This window comes from Eleutherodactylus coqui, chromosome 13 (assembly GCF_035609145.1).
Source record: "Eleutherodactylus coqui strain aEleCoq1 chromosome 13, aEleCoq1.hap1, whole genome shotgun sequence".
Lineage (NCBI taxonomy): Eukaryota > Metazoa > Chordata > Amphibia > Anura > Eleutherodactylidae > Eleutherodactylus > Eleutherodactylus coqui.
In genome coordinates this window covers 118,428,515-118,448,841 of record NC_089849.1, presented here as the reverse complement: position 1 = coordinate 118,448,841, position 20,327 = coordinate 118,428,515, and the positions used below count along the sequence as shown (strand labels likewise).

Genomic DNA, 20,327 nt, shown 5'->3' with positions numbered 1-20,327 from the left:
CTGGTGGGGAGCGGGGCAGGTCTGACACCACGGAGCTGGTGGGGAGCGGGGCAGGTCTGACACCACGGAGCTGGTGGGGAGCGGGGCAGGTCTGACACCACGGAGCTGGTGGGGAGCGGGGCAGGTCTGACACCACGGAGCTGGTGGGGAGCGGGGCAGGTCTGACACCACGGAGCTGGTGGGGAGCGGGGCAGGTCTGACACCACGGAGCTGGTGGGGAGCGGGGCAGGTCTGACACCACGGAGCTGGTGGTGAGCGGGGCAGGTCTGACACCACGGAGCTGGTGGTGAGCGGGGCAGGTCTGACACCACGGAGCTGGTGGTGAGCGGGGCATGTGTGACACCGTGGAGCTGGTGGGGAGCGGGGCAGGTCTGACACCACGGAGCTGGTGGTGAGCGGGGCAGGTCTGACACCACGGAGCTGGTGGTGAGCGGGGCAGGTCTGACACCACGGAGCTGGTGGTGAGCGGGGCAGGTCTGACACCACGGAGCTGGTGGTGAGCGGGGCAGGTCTGACACCACGGAGCTGGTGGTGAGCGGGGCAGATCTGACACCACGGAGCTGGTGGTGAGCGGGGCATGTGTGACACCGTGGAGCTGGTGGGGAGCGGGGCATGTGTGACACCGTGGAGCTGGTGGGGAGCGGGGCATGTGTGACACCGTGGAGCTGGTGGGGAGCGGGGCATGTGTGACACCGTGGAGCTGGTGGGGAGCGGGGCATGTGTGACACCGTGGAGCTGGTGGGGAGCGGGGCATGTGTGACACCGTGGAGCTGGTGGGGAGCGGGGCATGTGTGACACCGTGGAGCTGGTGGGGAGCGGGGCATGTGTGACACCGTGGAGCTGGTGGGGAGCGGGGCATGTGTGACACCGTGGAGCTGGTGGGGAGCGGGGCAGGTCTGACACCACGGAGCTGGTGGTGAGCGGGGCAGGTCTGACACCACGGAGCTGGTGGTGAGCGGGGCAGGTCTGACACCACGGAGCTGGTGGTGAGCGGGGCAGGTCTGACACCACGGAGCTGGTGGTGAGCGGGGCAGGTCTGACACCACGGAGGAAGCAATGTTATCATTCTCTCTTCCAGAAACAGCATCACTCTTGTCCATGGGTTGTGTATGCAGCTCCATTCATTGGGATGGTTTCTGGAAGAAGGCAGTCACTTCTTTTCTTATATGCTTTAATACTGCACCCATGCTGAGCATCTATACAGACATCAGTTAACTGCAATAAATGCAAACTGAAGGATCTGCGCTCGACAATTTGGACCTGATATGTACAGCAAGATCCCTTTAACTCCTTAGAGCTGCAGCTCCATTAGACTTGTTTTTCATGCAACGAGTTGTATTTTTCAATACCACCATTTGAAGTATTATATTAAAAAATTCTTAATCTTTCCAAGTAGCACAAAAATGGGGAAAAAATAACTGAGCCATTTGTTTTTTCTTTTGGGGGGGTTATGGCATGACGTTACCTTTATTCTGTCGATCAGTATGATTATAGTGAGAACAATTTGTGCAATTTATGTAATAGTACTTAAAAAGAAAGTTATTTTTTAACCCCCATAACTATTTTTCCGCTAGTGCAGCTGTGTGAGGGCTTGCTTCTTCTGAGGTGACCTGTATATTTATTGGTATCATTTTGGGGTACATGCAACTTCTTGATCACTTTTTATTCAATTTTTATCTTGCAGATGACAACTTTTTTTTACTGTACTCCCCATAGAGAACTTGAGATTGTTATTGTTTATACTGGATTCAGTACAGACATTCTAGTAAGACATGCCACTGTCAAACATTCATGTCAGCCCTGGGACCCTTCAGAAAGTCCCAAGCTGCCATGGCACCTCATAATCTCAGCACGAGGGGGGCCACAGGTGGGGTGGAAGTGTTGGAGGAGTTTGGGACATCTTTTTCCTGATCAGGACATTAAAGTGCCGCTGTCAGTGCTATTAACAATGGCATTTCAAGGGTCGACAGCAGTAATCTGAGTTAACTCTGACATACTTCCAACGGGTATGGCACGTGTTCGAAAGGGGTTAACGGAGCGATGGACAATCCAGACCTTCTGATATCCCAGACATACTTCACTTTGGCCATCCAATAAATCAAGAATATCTAATAATCCGGTTTTGTGGATAACGAAGTTTACTATGTTGTATTTACTGCCTCAAGAGATAAATAGGAGAACACTTTCCCTTTTGGTTATGATCACACATCATGGAGTAAATCTGCACAGCAATGATAGAAATCCATGTGAAAATCCATCGCTTTTCCCTGACAAATAGAGCATGCTTCTGCTCGGAGAATCCACAGAATGTCTACTTGCAAATCTTTTTTCTGCGCAAAGTGAATGGTTTTGGCATGCATTCCCCAGCCAAAATTCTGCAACAATTCCGCTCACCCTGAAGAAGAACTTTATTTACCTCCTTCTTCCTGTAGTTCTGCTCCCATGCCTGCTTCTCTATCTCTACCCGTTCTTTGATTGCCTTCAGTTCAATCTGCAATCAAACACAAGAAGAATGTTGCAGCTTACTTACTTTTTTCCTCATTCACACCTCGTACTGCGTCTGTGCGTGACACCTCAGACGTCTCTTGAATGTAGACGGAGTGATATGGGAAATGCCCCTCCAAGAATGCACCCATGGGATTAGTCATGGAGTAGTAACATACCATCCAGCAGTGCAGTCTATTATGGCACTATATACCCAACCAGACTGAAAAGCAGTTATTGGGGAAACCTAGGTGGGTCTTAAAGGGTTTTTTTTTCAATAGCCCCCCCGTTCGGCGCGAGACAAACCCGATGCAGGGGTTTAAAAAAAAAAAAAGGATAGTACTTACCCGAATCCCCACGCTCCGGTGACTTCTTACTCACCTTGCGAAGATGGCCGCCGGGATCTTCACCCTCGGTGGACCGCAGGTCTTCTGTGCAGTCCATTGCCGATTCCAGCCTCCTGATTGGCTGGAATCGGCACACGTGACGGGGCGGAGCTACGAGGAGCCGCTCTCCAGCACGAGCGGCCTCATTCAGAAAGGAGAAGACCGGACTGCGCAAGCGCGTCTAATCGGGCGATTAGACGCTGAAAATTAGACGGCACCATGGAGACGGGGACGCTAGCAACGGAGCAGGTAAGTGAATAACTTCTGTTCGGCTCATATTTAATGCACAATGTACATTACAAAGTGCATTAATATGGCCATACAGAAGTGTATACCCCCTTTTGCTTTCGCGGGACAACCCCTTTAAGTGTTGGGGGTCAAATGGAAGGTATGCTATTAGATTTAAAAAGGTTGTTTGATGACAACACTTGAAAGATTATGTAAAAACAACCCCTTGAGGAAAGGAACTTTATCTTTACTATACAAAATGTTAAACGAGCCTGATACAGAAAGCAAACTTCCGTTTATGCGAAAGTGGGAAACGGAACTACAAATCCACATGTCAGTGGAAAGATGGCAACATTGTTGTGAAACTATCACTAGAGGTAGCCACCAAGTCTCCTTAATGAAACGTCCATTAAAATCTTACACCGCACCCACCTAGTCCCAGTAAGAATAAATACATTTTTCCCCTTGACTTCACCACTCTGCTTTAGGGGATGTACAGAAGTAGGATCCCAAGCCCACATATGGTGGAGTTACCCGGTGGTAGCCAGACTATGGTCTCAGATACACAGACTATTGCAAAGACTATTTATTGGTCCACTCCCAAAATCTCCAACACTATTCCTACTAGGAGATCGTCCGCCAGGAATAAAACACCAAGCACATAAATTGATCCAGCACATATGCATGGCAACTAGAATCCATATAGCAGCGAGGTGGAAACAGCCAACCCTCTCATATAATGAAGTCCAAAACCGGATCTCCCAGATTGCCCTGTATGAAAGACTACATGCTATACAAACTGACACTCTAACGGAATACAGTGAGTTATGGAGACCTTGGATTGAAATGATGGACATCCCAGGCCTCAGACATAACTTGCTCTCAACCTAAATCCCCCCCGATAACCACACAAATCCTAAAAGAGCTAAGCAAAAGAATTACCCAAAGTCGGTAGCGAATGGAAAACAAGATGTGAAGACCTACTTTTCCATGTTCTTTCATGTTTTTATGTTTCCTTTATAATTTTGTAATTGCTGAAGCCTGAATACCCAGAATTCACCGAAAAGGTCAGAAACAGGCGATACGATAGAATTCAGCTCGTTAAAAGAAAGGTTATGTAAGAAATGTACAAAAATGTCTGAAAATGAACCTTTGTCATCCCTTCTATTAATCTCACCGCCCCCGGCGTGGGGAAATAAGAAAGCATGAATGACTACTGTTTTAACTCTCTGAACTTTAATAAAATCTGTTGAAACTAAAAAGGTTGTTTGAGACTACCAAAACATGGCTGTCTTTCAGAAACAGTGCCGCATCTGTTCATGGGTTGTAGCTCACCTACAGTGAATAAACAGGGCTGAGCTGCAATACCACACATAGCCTGTAGAAAAATATGGCACCGTTTTGGAAGAAAGCAGCATTTTTTAAAAATCCTGGACAATCCCTTTAAAAGGGCCCATAAAGCATTGGTCAATCAGGAAACTTTCCATGGTCAAATGACAAAATTCATGTCTATGGGCACCATGACACACTCTGGCCCAGTGATCTCAAAAGAAGCAACAATCAACTGATTGCTATCGTTTACTCCAACACCAGCTGATATCTGTTCTCCCCTCTTGTAATACACATAACCATATAATGTGAAGGGGGAATACATATTTTTGGAGAAAAAAAAACAAATCCTGATTGTTCACCCAATTAGGGCATACTGACATCATTGTGGCCGGTCATCAGCAGCTCCGACTCCCAATCCACCCATTTTTGAAGGAACAGCATGTCTTCTTCATAAGACAACTCCATTTATTGTAAAGTGATTTTCCAGAATGTAGATGTCACTATATTGGGTTCTTCTTCAGGTAGGATCCTCATTGTGTATACATCGAAGCCCAATTATAACAATGTTAGAACCAGCAACTCTCGGGGGCCGCCATGCCCACACCACCGGTCCTGCCATCCGGGTTATAGGAGTGCGGCGTAGGGGAGCCCCGCTTCTAGTGATCTCCTCGGGCCGCTGTAAAACTGGTCGCCGCCGGGTTGATAGGGAGGCAGCAGGTGCTTCTCTATTTCCTTGACTACCAAGCCTGCTTCCTTGGTAACTGTCTATTCAGCAAGGCTGGGAGCGTCTCCCCAGCACCTCCTTGATTGGGCCCTGCTGCTGTCAGGCTCCCCGCCCCAATCAGCTGCTGGGGCGGGAGCTCTGACAGCATTTAAATGTGTGTGTTTTCCTTCCAGCCCTTGCCAGTGTTAGTTTGGTTCCCCAGCTGCACCCGCGTTTATTCTGACTGCTCTTGTGACCCCGGCTTTTCTGACTTCTGCTTTTGGACTTTGACTACGTTTTGCCCGACCCCTTTGTACCGCATACCCTCCTGTTGCCGACCCGGTTGTCTGACCATTCTACCGTTTGTTTGTCTTCAGTGTCTGTTTGTCTTCCCGTGTCCCGCTTCCCTAGTGAGGGTAGGGACCGCCGCCCAGTTGTCGCCCTGGGGGTTAGCCCAGGGGGGCAAGTAGGCAGGGACAGGGGTTGCGGGATTGCTCAGGGACCCCCATATCCCGGACACTGTCCTGACAAACAATAGGTAATATCATAAAAAAAACATCCCAACTTCTGGAATGTCCAGCCCCTCCCCATATCTATATACAGCGTTAATTTGGACCTGGTGGCGCCGTTCTTGCTCCTCCTTGCTCTTTTCGTATTCTTCTTTCAGGACTCTGGTGGACAGTGCACAATTGTCTTCTAGCTGTTTTCGTAGTTCATCCAATTCTGCTCTTTGCCTGCGAGACAAACGTGTTAATAAATATCACATAAGGGAATGGATGACTGTTCGCACCTCAACTACACTATATAAATTCAGTTTACATTAGGGAGTGTTATCAAAGAAAATGCAGCCCGATGGTCCTGGGTTCAAATCTGACTAAAGGCAACATCTGCGTGACGTTCCAAAAACACATGAATAGATGAAAATTATATTGCGAGCCACTTGGGATAGCGACCAATGTAAACGCTGTACAGCTGTAGAATATATTGTATATAAAAAAGGAAAATTGAGCAAAATTAATAAATAAAGGAAAAGACAAGCATTTGCCCGTGGTAACAAATTAGGAGCAGGACAAATAAGCTGGTTAGTGCCTGCCTTTCTGTATGTAGGCTTGTTTTATGCGGGAGCGCATATATTATTGGGCAAGTTATTTAAAAGTTTTTGTGCCAAAGAAAACAGTGAGTTTATTTTCCTATGATGTTATAACTTCAGTTCTACAGCTTATTGAAATCATGCAAATTCCTAATAAGTGTAGGTTTGTGTTTATTGTAAATGCAGAAAAATGTGTTTTACATTATTTGCTTTTTTTATTACTTTTTTTTTTAACTTCCATTAACCCCTTGAGTGGCACGCCCGGAAATTTTCCGGGACGAGCTCCACTGCTCATAGCAACATAGCCCGGAAGATTTCCGGGCTACGTATCACTATGGGAGCTGCAGAGCACAATGCCACAAGCTGTGACAGTGTGCTCTGCCTGCACAGACCCACAGAGAACAAAGCAAGGGCTTTGAAAAACCAGCAGAAGATATTGCCGACATGCCGGCAATCTACTGCACTGGTTTGTTTACAGGTTGCCATAGAGACCATCGGCTTGTCAGAAGCAAGCCGATGGTCTCTGTGGCAGGGAGAGCTGGTTGTTAGCTGTCAGAGGACAGCTAGGTACCAGCTCTTACAGCAGAGATCAGAGAAAACCTCCGATCTCTGCTGTGTTAACCCTTTACATGCTGCAGTCTATGTGACTGCAGCATGTAAAGGGCTGTCACTGCAGCATGTAAAGGGCTGTCACCATCGGACCCCCGGAATGTGATCAGGGGTCCTGATGGGTCCCTGTGGAAGTCCCCTAAAGGGACAAAAAAAAATAAAAAGAAAAAAAATAATAAAAAAAATAATAAAAACACTTGTCTCCCTTTACTTTGTAAAAAATCAAAAATATAATCACACATGTGGTATCCATGCGTCGTAATGACCCAGAGAAGGAAGTTAATACATTATTTAACCCCTTAATGACATGGCCCCTTTTTTTCTTTTTTCCCCATTTCTTTTTTTCCTCCCCCCTGTTTAAAAAATCACAACTTGTCCCGCAAAAAACAAGCCCTTATATGGCCATGTCAATGGAAAAATGAAAAAGTTATGGCTCTTGAGACGCAACTGCAAAATTAGTTGAAATTCAATGATCAGACCATTTTAAAAAACCTGCCCTGGTGGGCACGACAGGGTGGTAGGAAACCCGCCACTCAAGGGGTTAAAGGGATTCTTGTTTTATATGTTTATTTCTACAATTATTTGCATATTTCTCCATACATCAATATCTGCATCATGGTGACACAGGCTGTTAAGGTATGTAATAAGGAAGGGGAGAGGCACTCCATGTGGAGGGTTATACATTGTGTATGAATGAATCAAGCAATAGGTTTACTCATTTTTCTGGGTTCTGTATGACACATACTACGTGTGCTTGTATGGGAATGTCCTAGCTTGCTGCCCGCTCCACAGATTCTTCACATGTGCGTCACAGTTGAAGAAACAAGATGACACACTGCAGGAGACTGGAGCTCCACTCAGCCCAGACCAGGAAAGTTTAAAGATCTGCTACAATGCCATACAAATCAAAATGTAACTCTTCTTCAGGTAAAATTCCAAAGAAATAGTCCCCTTACCTGAGGAAGTCCTGACTTGAAACGCATTACAGCGGTAACAGCTGGTTTAGTGTACAGACAACTCTGAGGTCCTTACTGGGATCCCAAGACTGACTGCACAGTGATCGCCCCAGGGACTGATCAGGTCACTGGAAAACAGTGAGCTCATCAAAGGGTCACAGCGTTAAAGGGGTTGTCCCGCGCCGAAACTTTTTTTTTTTTTTTCAACAGCCCCCCCCGTTCGCGCGAGACAAACCCGATGCAGGGACTTAAAAAAAAAAAACGCACAGCGCTTACCTGAATCCGAGCGCTCCGGTGACTTTTTACTTACCGGTTGAAGATGGCCGCCGGGATCTTCTCCCTCGGTGGACCGCAGGGCTTCTGTGCGGTCCATTGCAGATTCCAGCCTCCTGATTGGCTGGAATCGGCACGTGACGGGGCGGAGCTACACGGAGCCGCTCTCCGGCACGAGCGGCCCCATTCAGAAAAGAAGACGACCGGACTGCGCAAGCGCGTCTAATCTGGCGATTAGACGCTGAAAATTAGACGGCACCATGGAGACGGGGACGCTAGCAACGGAACAGGTAAGTGAATAACTTCTGTATGGCTCATAATTAATGCACGATGTACATTACAAAGTGCATTAATATGGCCATACAGAAGTGTATAGACCCACTTGCTTTCGCGGGACAACCCCTTTAAACAATCAGGATGCACCAATCCCAGTTAATAGAGCAGCAGCTAGGCTGCTATCAGATAACCTGCTACTTGAGTCATCAAGGCAGGTTTATTCTTAATGTCTGGTGTAAATCGCACTGGTGGTCAATAGCTGGAATCGGGAGTCTCTCACCTGGCCGCTTGCTGTTTTAAGCGCTCCTTCTCCTCGGACACCTCACTATATAACCTCCTGCGCTGCTCCTGCAGGGACTGCTCTTCTTGCACTAGCTGCTTCTCATACCTGGACAAAGGAAAAGAAAACCTTAAATGTAGCGGCACCACCAACTGTATGCAAAATGTACAATGTAAAGTGGAAAAACAGCATTTAAATAGCATAAGGGGAAAAATATGTTCACAGAGTCCTGGTAGTCCTAAATTCTATGCATCGGATTCTGGGACAGTTGAGTAACAACTAATATGGCTGTCATAGCTCCCTGCACAAATCTACCTACTGATGCAATAATACATCCCTCTCATCGGTACTGTTGCATACTTAGACAGGGTGTGATAAAGTGCCAATGCAACATGGCCTTTTACGGTCCCAACTTTAAGTGGCTTGTCCCATCAGGATTACCCCTGTACGCATGCCCTATGTGGACAGATAGATATTAAAAAGGAGGAAGGGAGGCATCCCTGGCTTTATTTTGGTCTACTTAGCTGAATATGTCAATTAATTAATGCCGTCCAATGCGCAAGCAGCACATCATACGGTGAAAGAGGCAGAGGGTCCTTTTACATGAGCGATTCTCGTTTGAACGAGGGAGTGATGTCACCGCTGGCTCTTTCACTTATACAGCAGATCCATCGTTGGTCGTTCACACGAGAATCGTTCAGTCGTTCATATTTGCTGTATAAGTGACAGAGGACAGGACGAGCGCTGGTTAACCCGAATGATAAGTGGACGAGCCAACGATGGTTATTACACCTGCAGAAAATGAACGGCTAATGAAAAGTGAACGATTATTATTTGGACGTTGGCTGCATTTAGACTGATTATCGTTAACTTTCGCTCGTTTGAACGATTTTTGGAACAATAATCATTTCCTCTAAAAGCAACTTTAATCTTGACGGGATTTCTAGTAGAGAGTGAGAGTCCTGTCAAGATTTCATGGAGCTCAGCGTCTCTGCCGCTCATATCCAACTCTCAGATAGGGCAGCAGAAATCCCTTGACAGGTCCATGTTAAATGGCAATTCCATCATACAATCTAGCCAATAACATTTCTCCTTTTGGATTTCAATTCCACATCCTTTTTAGGACCTCCTCTTGTTGTCCGTAAATTGGAATATGCAAATATACACGCTGAGGCTGTACAGACCTGATACTGCTGACAGCTGACGGGTTTACTTCCATGGTATCCCCTCTACACAATTCTCTGTGTACCAAACACATCATCAGGACAAATGTCACTCCTGTGCGGAGAGTGTGTCACATTGTATCAGTGCAGGTTATATGTACCAGTCTGCGATCATTAACGATTGCCTAGACGGAGTGTAACAAACCCTCAGCTGTGAAAATCATTACGCTTGGACAAACTTTCTGACTTTGAAAATAGACAAGTATCCCCATTCACAGACAGCAGCTGGACATTTTAATAGTAATGGATTGAAACAAGAGTAAATGAGTTCTACAAAGTTGTAGAACTCATTTAGATGATGATGGGGGTATGGGGTTTTTTTTGCATCAGTATTTGATACTGAAACCAGTGTGTCCCGGTGGATCACCTCTGCTTGGCCAGCTCCCGTTCCCTCTGACTCCCTTCCTCCTTCTCCCTCTCCAGGTTTTGCCTCAGCTCCTCGGCCTGGCGCACATATCGTTGTGCCGCACGTTCATCCGACTGCAGCAGCTCCGCTTCATGCAGAGCCTTTAACTTGCGTATCTCCTGCTTGTGTTTGGATATAAGTCTCTGGATCTCTGGCTCCAGTCCTGTTAGAGGAAGACATGCACAGTGAGGAGAAAAGTCACATATATGGCTGCCATGCAGTGCCTCAGTCAGGATGTATACATCGGTGCTACTTTTTAGGGCCAAATGCGTATTGTTCTCGTCTTACCCTGGTTGTAAGACATTCACTGTGCGAGTGGCACCTGAATTGTGGTGCCACCTTGCAGGTATTCCATACTTTAGTGTTACATGGACTGTAGTGTGGAATAACTGCATTCTGCAGAGCATATAGCATTGGCAAACTAGTCATTTCACAGGGAATTCTTCATTTTCTCCTCCGGGATCCTCTCTGTTCTCTGCAGCCACACACGCAGCATTTCCTGTGCCAATCAACACTGAAGAGTAATATGGCTGAATGTGTGGCATTCTGGGACAGTGTCAAGAGCCTTATTAGTTATGGAGTTAGGGACTTAGCTGTATATATATTGCCTAGGTGTATAGAGATGTAACGGATTCCATGGATACAAAAGGGGTGCAGGACAAATCAATAATGGCAATGTACTAATCCAAGGGTGTAAATGAGACCATGAGCTCAAGACAAGGGGATAAACTGCGACCAAAATCTTTCAGTGATTCTATCTGAAAATGTCAGATGTTGACCAAATGATTGAGCTGCTTTATGGTCAGGATAGAATGGCTAGAGCGGTCCTTGTGGAGTAAAAGCTTCAAAAACGTCTCTAACCAAGGAGCAAAGATGATTATGTCCTGGAAGAGGCAGTCCGCAGTGTGACAGCTTGGAGGGATGGTCCAAATGAAGTGGTCTGTAGATATGGAAACAAACTCTATTTTGCAGCCCTAAACGGCTTACTTCAGAGCCATGTAACGGAGATCCAAGACTGATCCAAGAGTCTAGAAGGAGCAAGTCCTAGAATAGTGATTGCTCACCCCCTTTTATCTTCTCTCTTCCCCTCCCTTCCTCTTCTATCCCTATTTCTTTCTTCCCTGAATTTCTTTCCTCCATTGCTATTTAATGGTGTGGAGTGTTCACTGCTGGGCCGCATCTGCATTTAATAGAACGGATCAGCCATAAACTCTTCATTCGCACACTGATAGCTAAACCTTTCAAACCTAAGTAATGACAGTTAGTTATTATCCTGGAGCAGGAGGACACCTAGTGGCTACAATGGGGAGTAACATTTTCCCCATGGTTTAGAATAACTTATTATATTCCATATCTACATAGATTGTTGAAAAAAGCATGCGTGTATTATCACCTCTGCACTATTGTCGCGGTTCCCTTTATCCCCAACTGACGATTTACTTGTATATAGAAGTCCCTGAGTTAGACACATCTGTAAATCCTCTTATACTCTACACTATATAGCTGTTATGTCCGCCACTGACTGCCAACGGGACTCTGGAATCACATAGCACAGAGCAGTCAGGACGAACGTATCAGCATTGCTTTATGGGTGGTTAGACGCAGGCACAGACAGACAAGATAGGCCCTAAAATCTGCCTAGCAACAGACTAAGGGGACAGAAAAGGCTTGGGCATTCGCCCACCGACGGAGGGCATCCGCCCGCCCAACAAACAAACAAGAACCGGGCATAAAACAGCCAGTGGATGGGTGGATCAGACATAGAACGGAATACAAACATAAGCAAGACTGACAAAACACTTACCAAGCATACCTGCACGCATAAAAAGATGGAATAGATTAGGTACGAGGTATTGGTTCATGGATTGGCCAAGTCACTTAAGCCTGCGAGCCCACTTCAAGGGTCCTCGTTGTCTCAAGGGACTCTACTGTTACGACACAACTAACCCTTATAAATCCTGCCTGCATGCAGGGTGATCGTCCCGATAGGGGCGGCACAACACTGGAACCTATGGACCTAACTTGTCCTAAATGGTAAACGATCCAAGCAGTACAGGACACAGTTCACACCACATGTCTCGCAACCAGCACAGTCACACAGGACACATCGCAGTAGACACCCACAGAACACCAAGCATGAAAGCAAACACAAGGGGGAATGAGGAACACCAGTTCCCTCAAGCCAGAGGACTGATATTTATATGCAAGAGACGGGGGGAGGTTAGCTGGCTAGCTGAACACCACACCAAGCCAGCTCAATATTGCCACAGCTATGGAAATGTGCTCCTGGAAACCCATAGTATTACAGGTCCCAGAAGCACAACCTAACAACAGCGCTCATTTAGCAATACGTAGCCTGTAAAGGAAAAGGTGGAAGTGTTTCTGTCTTCTCCTCTGGGTCCTCGGCTGTCACCAACATCCGAGGACCCAAACTGCTAGTGCTAGATTGCAAGAGCTTTAATCCCACACTTTATTTTCACTTTTGGCTGAGATTAAGGCTCAAGACTAAGCACTGTAAATTTACTCTGCTTGGTCCTTAAGGGGTTAAAGAGATTTAAAGCGTGGGTCTCCCAGATCTTAAAATATACTACTCAGCGGCAGTTCTCACCAGACTGGTAGACTGGCAGCATCACTCAGCCTCAAAACAGTGGGTGGGATTGGAGACAACACTAGTCTGGCCCCACATGCGACTGCTACCTTGGATTAAGAGGGAAGATAGACCCACAGACCTGCCTCACAGGGGAGCCCTAACTCCGATATTTCATAATCCAGCATTTCCACCAGGATGGGATAGACGAAACTTTCTGGGCTGGAGGGAGGAGGAAGACGTCCGATGGTGTCAGATTGTGGGCTCTGGGGCCTCCCATCCTTTAACGAGCTGTAGGCGTCCAGACCCGAGCAGAGATTGCTATGGATAGAATACCTTCAGTTATCCTCATTTTGGAGGACCCAATTAAGGTCATGTACTTTTGGGGGCCCCCCTGAGCCCATTGAGGAATTGTTTCTGAGAGCCGAGCCCCCGGCCGGGGTTCTTTCTCGAATTTATAGAATCATCCTGGAGGGGCTCACGCAGGGCTTGCCGTTCTATGTCAGGAAATGGGAGGGGGAGCTTTCGGTGAAGTTGCGGGACTCTGATTGGGAGAAGGCCTTCACATTCGCACATAAGCTGCCCCTGGCCTGCTCCGCGCAAGAAAAAAATTTTAAACTCCTTTCCAGGTGGTAGAGATGCCCAGATGTAATCCACCACATTTTCCCTTCAGTCCCGGAGGAATGCTGGAGGTGTGGGTCCGAGCGGGGTACCATGCTGCACATCTGGTAGGATTGCTCACTTATCTAGCCTTTCTGGAAGAAGGTTTTTGAGTTGTATGAGGGGGCGTCGCGATGCGCAGCAGAGGTCACCCCGCAGTTAGCACTGCTGTCAATTATTCCTGGCCCATTTGCCGCCATCAAAAAGGGGCTGCTACGGCATTTCCTTACAGCAGCCAGAGCGGTAATCCCACGCCACTGGCGCAGCAACTCGGCTCCCTCAATCCTGGAATTTGTTCAAGAACTAAACCAGTTAATGAACATGGAAGAACTAGGTGACGAATGAGCGGAGGGACCCAGGCTAAGTGATCGAGCTTGGGCGCTATGGAACACGTACCGTGACTCACCGCAATTTCAGTTAGCGGTGGGATGGTGACGCGATGGGTCTTGGGGTCATATGGAGCCAGTCCTCAGCCATAGACTTAACCAGACAACTATTAACAGCATGATCCATGACGGGCTTCTTCCATCTGCCCTTATGCAATCTTCTCTTCTCCCGAGACTCTTTTTTCCTCTCTTATCTCTAATCTTCCCCTAGTTTCCGTATATCTTTGTTTGTCTATCTCAATGTTGGTTAGTAATTTATATATCTGCGAGCTTAACCAGTTAAGAGTCGAACCGGTTAAACAAGTGCAAGAAGGTGTCGGTTACAAGGGCCAAGTGTCTTACCTTAATAGTTTTAAAAAGATGCCCTCAAGACTTTATGAGAAGGAATCGCAAATCAAGATACAGCTTACGCAGCTGCAGTGAACAGCAAGCGGTGGTCCTGCGAGACCCGCCATAAAATAGATGTCACATATTCTTTATCTCTTGTTCTGTTTTATATGTGATTAATATGCGAAAATTTCCATAAAAACATATTAAACATAAAGAGATTTAAAGCAATTAGAAACCATGCCCCTTTTGTTCATGGCTGCGTCTTGGTATTGCAACTCAGTCACTTGAATAAATCACTATTCTTGTTATGGAGACCTGAAAGTGAGTAACGCCTTAAAAGTGCATACACTCCACTTTTACCCTTCACCGTGATCTCTTTAATCTTCTTGGTCTTCTCATCAATCCACTTGTCTCGCCGCACTTTTTCCGTAGACGTCATGAGTTCCTGCAGCTTTTTCATCTCCTGGAAGACAAGATGTGAAGAGGACTGATAAATTATTCTACCTAAATAAATATACCCTAATGTACCTCTGGTTGAGTTGTATAATATGCCTTTATCAGCTACAGCCTCCCCAGTTAGAGAAGAGCAGCTATTGGGAAGTCACATATGGTGCTGCCAGCAATAGGAATAGCACTGAGTCCTGATAGGATTAGTCCCTTGTCACAAGAAAAGTTTTGGTCTACAGCACTCTTAAAAACTTCCCATGTACTAAGACGCCTACATCAGCACTATCCGGGAATCCACTGTAACGCAATACATAACACTCTCCCGATTCTCTGCCTTATTAGGAGATATGAATGTCATAGAGCAGGGTCCCCCGCTTGGGACTCCCTTTTGTCACCAGGAATAGAGAGACACTTTATAAGAGTAGCTCTTGTTCTGGAAGACCCTGTACCATCCTGGTCATTCATGTGAAAGGTCGTCCTGTAACACTACATTTCATGTGTTTGGCCGTGGCTTCCCCCAGGGGTCCCGGCAGTAGGACTCAGGGTGATAAGCTGTTAGTTTGTACCCACACATTCTGTATGAGGCTGTTTAAGTTGGCACAGCCCCTTTAAGCAAATGCATTCAAGTTCAGTAGGAGCTGTAGATAGTAAGCTGCCCCTAGTGGCGTCCGCAGGCAGACAGAATTTTATTATTTCACACTATGCCTATGTGAAGATGTAATTTGGAGATATGCTATATAAAAGATACATTATGAAATCAACACATAATTTGGATGTAAACAACAATAGGGTCATTGAAGAGTGTTACTAGCAACTTCTGAATTTACCCATCAAGCTCCATAGTCATGTTCTACATATAGCACTATACTGGCTAGTAAAGCAACTTAGGTACAAACAATACTCCTGGTTGATTAGGTCCATATTCTTCACCGTAAGGTGCAGTATTATAGTAATTAGTGCAGAAGTAATAAAAATACCCTACCCAATTTTTCAGGACAATGGCTGAATAGGCTGGAAAAGTGACAACCAGTTTCCTGATCAGGAAACATGCTCAAAGGACCCAAACATACAAAGCACAGGAATCAGTGCAATTCTGCATGCATAACCGTGGCTACAAGCAATATTAATGGCGTTTCATCCCTTGGTCATATCATGCAAAGCAAAAACAGCAAGACCTGGCAAACAGTGGACAGACCGAAAACAAACAGAACAGGGGTGAAAGAGAAGGGAGAAAAAGAAAACTACTAAGAACCATAAGCCCATTTCGGGGTTTCTGGGAATAAGGAAACCACTGAGGCTTAGGCCGGCTTCACACGAGCGTGACGGGCTCCACCGCGGAATATTCCGCGGCGAAGCCCGTCACGGCGCCCCCCAGAGACCCCATACTTACCAGCGGAAGATAGCGTGAAGACGCTTCCCCGCCCACCGCCGCTGCGTCATGTGACATGCCCACCGCATCACATGACGCGGCCGGCCGTGTCACGTGACGCGCCGGCCGCGTCATATGACGCGGCGGCGGTAGGCGGGAAAGCGTTTTCACGCTATCTTCCGCTGTGTTACAGCGGGAGATAGCGTGAACGGACGGCTTCCATTGACTGCAATAGAAGCCGTCAGCGTGTACACCCGCGGCAAATAGAGCATGCTGCGGGTGAGGACGGGAGATTTCACGGTGCAGAATTCCGCGGTGGAATTCCACATCGTGAGCATTGAGCTATTAGGTTCAATAGAACCTAATACCAGGGGGCAACGCAGCGGATTTTTGCCGCGAATTACGCGGCGTAAATCCGTTCGTGGGAAGGAGGCCTTACTCATACTGAAAAATAAGAAACTTTGGAATATCCTTGGGGTTTGGGCAGAGAGATGGCAAATGGGGTTTAATACTGATAAATGTAAGGTTCTGCACATGGGCAGAGGAAATACATGTCACCATTACACACTAATTAGGAAACCAATGGAAACACTGACAGGGAAAAGGACTTGGGGATTTTAGTGGAGCAACCAGTGTCAGGCAGCTGCTGCCAAGGCAAATAGAATCAAGGGGTGCATCAAAAGAGGTCCAGGGGCGCATGACGAGAACAAGTCACTGGTCAGACCACACATGGAATATTGTGTGCAGTTTTGGGCACCGGTACTCAAGAAGGACATATCAGAGCTTGAGCGGGTGCAAAGGAGGGCAACTAAAGTAATAAACAGAATTGGCGGACTACAATACCCAGAGAGGTTATCAAAATTGGGGTTATTTAGTTTAGAGAGGTGACATAATTACTATGTATAAATATATCAGGGGTCAATACAGCGATCTCTCCCATCATCTATTATACCCAGGACTGTGACTGTAACAAGGGAGTGTCCTCTAGGTCTAGAGGAAAAAAGATATCTACACCGACATAGAAGGGGGTTCTTTACTGTAAAAGCAGTGAGACTGGAACTCTCTGGCTGAGGACATGGTGATGGTGAACTCAATAAGATAGTACAAGAGGGGCCTGGACACCTTTCTTAAGTGTTACAATGTAATGTGTTCTAATTACTGATTACTCCAGAAGGGTCAGTGATCCAAGGAATATTCTGATTGCAGATTGGAGTCAAAAAAATTTTTCCCTTAAAATGGGAAAAATTGGATTTGACCTCATTTTTTCTTCAACATTGGGGGGTGGATATGTTACAATCCTTAACATTCTGTGTCAGACCCTGCTGTTCTAATATTTTCCATCCCCATGACATCAGAGTTATTATTGGACTACAGCAGCCAATCACTATGAACAGCCCATCAGATACCAGGATGGTGGGAACTGGGGCACAATTTAGGATAGTACCGTAGATATTTTATACAAACTCCATAATTCTGTCATATAGGGGAGCTTTAGGGGAATGTATAGGGAAATTCCTTGAACTCCTGCACTACCGCACTATAACAGAATATCCCCTTCCTAACGGAATGCACACATAAATGAGGAAATTGCACTCAAATTGTCTCTTCAGTGGCATTGACACCCAGAGACTCCGCCCCCAATCAAACCAGCGATGACATCATCCAAATGCAGCATCACTTTTTAAATAGCAGGGGGCAGTTTATTCCTGTTTCATTCAGTTTCTACAAGACTTGGAGTGATCGCCATGATTGGGTGGGACTTGGGAGCGGATGCAGCATGGAGTACATTGAAAGTGACACACACTGAAATACAGTTTCTTCTGTAAAAAAAAGCAGATGCCAGATAGATACAAACCAGTTAGTATAAATTGGGTATAGATCATGCTGTGAAAACGCAATAATACACAGTCTATGAGGACGGGTGGGCATAGGTATGGGCATAACAGACAAGGGTTCCTCCCAGGATGGCATAGTGTAGCATGTAGTGGGCTATTACCTCACACAGGGGGCTCAGAGTTTGCCAAACCTGGGGGAAAGCAAAGAGAAGAAGAAAAGGGGAAGAGATAATAAATCAACAAGAGAATCCAATAAACAACAAAATAATAAAATCCCACTAGGAACTAAGAAAATTAATCTGGCAGCCATAAATGAGAACCCCACTTTGCATTTTCTTAGGTAACAGGTATGTTGTGTTACAGACTTCCCTGAAGGACACCAAACAATATCTCACCTCTAAGCTGAGATACGATCACTTGAAATTATAGTCCAAGACTTAAAGGGGTTGTCCGGCCATAAACATTAGGTCTCATTACTTCTGTTTGCCAATTTCCATGCACTTTGTAATATACATTGTGCATGGAAAATGAAGCAAACAGAAGTTTTGGACTTACCTGAAGGGATGCCCCCCCCCTGTGTTGCTCCTCCGTCGTCCCTGGTTACCACAAGAATCTTCTCTTCTTGTCGGGCCGCAGCAGCTCTTGTCAGCGCGGGAACGAGCCCCTTCTCATCCGCACATGCGCAGTTCTTCTCTCTGCAGCCGGGACCGATATACGATCTTCTTGTGTGAGGGGGGGGGGGGGGGGGGGGGGAGAGAATGGAAGAGCCTCAGAGCAGGAACTGAGCTCCCGCCCCCTCTCTGCCTCCTTTCCGCCCCTCTGCACTATTTTCAATGAGGAGAGGCGGGATGGGGGCGGGGCTAAGGTCCGAGAATTATCCCCGCCCCCGTCTCAGCTCTCCCCATTGCAAATAGTGCAGAGGGGCGGAGAGGAGGCAGAGAGGGGGCGGGAGCTCAGTTCCTGCTCTGAGGCTCTTCCATCCCCCCCCCCCCTGCACACAAGAAGATCGTATATCGGTCCCGGCTGCAGAGAGAAGAACTGTGCATGCGCGGATGAGAAGGGGCTCGTTCCCGCGCCGACAAGAGCTGGGCCGACAAGAAGAAAAGATTCTTGCGGTAACCAGGGACGACGGAGGAGCAACACAGGGGGGGGGGGCATCCCTTCAGGTAAGTCCAAAACTTCTGTTTGCTTCATTTTCCATGCACAATCTATATTACAAAGTGCATGGAAATTGGCAAACAGAAGTAATGAGACCTAATGTTTATGGCCGGACAACCCCTTTAAAGCTGCACTAATGAGATTTCTATTTAATTTCTATCAAGCCTGAACAGTGGATTCAAATTAGGCTGTAGATATTGGTGTGTATGGTTGGAAGGAAGTCTATAATGCACTGCACTCCCCTGTACTGCAGTGTAAGAGTACATCTCCCATAGTGTAAACAGTACTTATCCCATACCTCAAACATGCACACTATACATCTGCCAAATCAGAAGGGGCAGCAGTGTGACAGGGTGTCAGGCAGCCCAAGAACTAAGAAAAAACCAGCAGAACTTTGAATGGAACTTAGCACAGGAATGGAGTATAAGATGCTTCTTCTCACCATGTCATGTTGCTCTTGCATCTGGGAGATCTTGCTGGAGTACTTGTGATCCACCTGCTTCATCTCACTTACTAGTGACTCGCATCGCTCGCTTAAGGCTTTCTTGTCATCGATGAGCTGTGAGGGAGCAGAGCTCATTGCGTGAACACCGGTAGACAATACAGAGACCTTCACAACTGCTGTATCATTCACGCTCATATCGCTACAAAATCTGCAAAAGGCGGGAAACCTGGAGGTGGGATTCCCCCCAATATCACATTTATGACCTTTAGGATAAGCCATCGCTGACTGAATGGCGTTGGAGGGGGTCAGGGATTGTTCCAGCCCGCTCGCCTCCATTCACAGTAAACAGGCAGTCATCTATAGGTGATACTGCCTGTTTTTCATGGAACAATACGGCGTGCAGAAAACTGAACGATAATTATTCAGATTCTCGCTGGATCCTGGGAATTTGAACAATAATCGTCCCATGTACACGCACCTTTAGCTAGATTGGATGTGATCAATTAATGTTACAATTAATTGAAATTCGTTTTTCTGACTTTTTTGTTCTATTGATGACCTATCCTCAGAACAGACCCCCAACAGATGATCGTTGGGGGTCCGACGCTCAGGATTCCCACCGACCAGCTCATTCGTGGTGTTGCTGTCACTACAGACAACATAGGTAGCAGAAAACGCTAACCACATGCCAGCAGCCTTAGTTGGTATTGCAGGTGCAGCTCCCTGTCGATCATCTATTTATGATATGGCCTGAGGATAGGTCATCAAGAGAGAAAGTGAGAAAACCCCTGTAACCTGTATTGGAGAATAAATTAAAATGTTTAAACAAACATATTTATATATGCGCAAAGGGTAAAGCTCTTT

At 46.6% G+C, this 20,327-nt stretch overlaps 1 protein-coding gene across 3 annotated transcripts in view; it reads right to left on the bottom strand.

Annotated features, from left to right (window-relative positions):
• CEP131 (centrosomal protein 131) overlaps positions 1–20,327 on the bottom strand; it is a 95,176-nt gene that overhangs the window by 20,339 nt on the left and 54,510 nt on the right. For 2 of the 3 annotated variants that reach the window (XM_066587666.1, XM_066587665.1), the window contains exons 16-22: positions 19,461–19,577; positions 18,022–18,051; positions 14,570–14,672; positions 10,208–10,409; positions 8,618–8,725; positions 5,750–5,867; positions 2,417–2,491 (exon numbers count right to left, since the gene is read on the bottom strand). In XM_066587666.1, coding sequence (XP_066443763.1) covers positions 2,417–2,491; positions 5,750–5,867; positions 8,618–8,725; positions 10,208–10,409; positions 14,570–14,672; positions 18,022–18,051; positions 19,461–19,577 — 753 coding nt within the window. The remainder of the gene's footprint in view (positions 1–2,416; positions 2,492–5,749; positions 5,868–8,617; positions 8,726–10,207; positions 10,410–14,569; positions 14,673–18,021; positions 18,052–19,460; positions 19,578–20,327) is intronic. The other variant, XM_066587667.1, reaches the window with a different exon arrangement.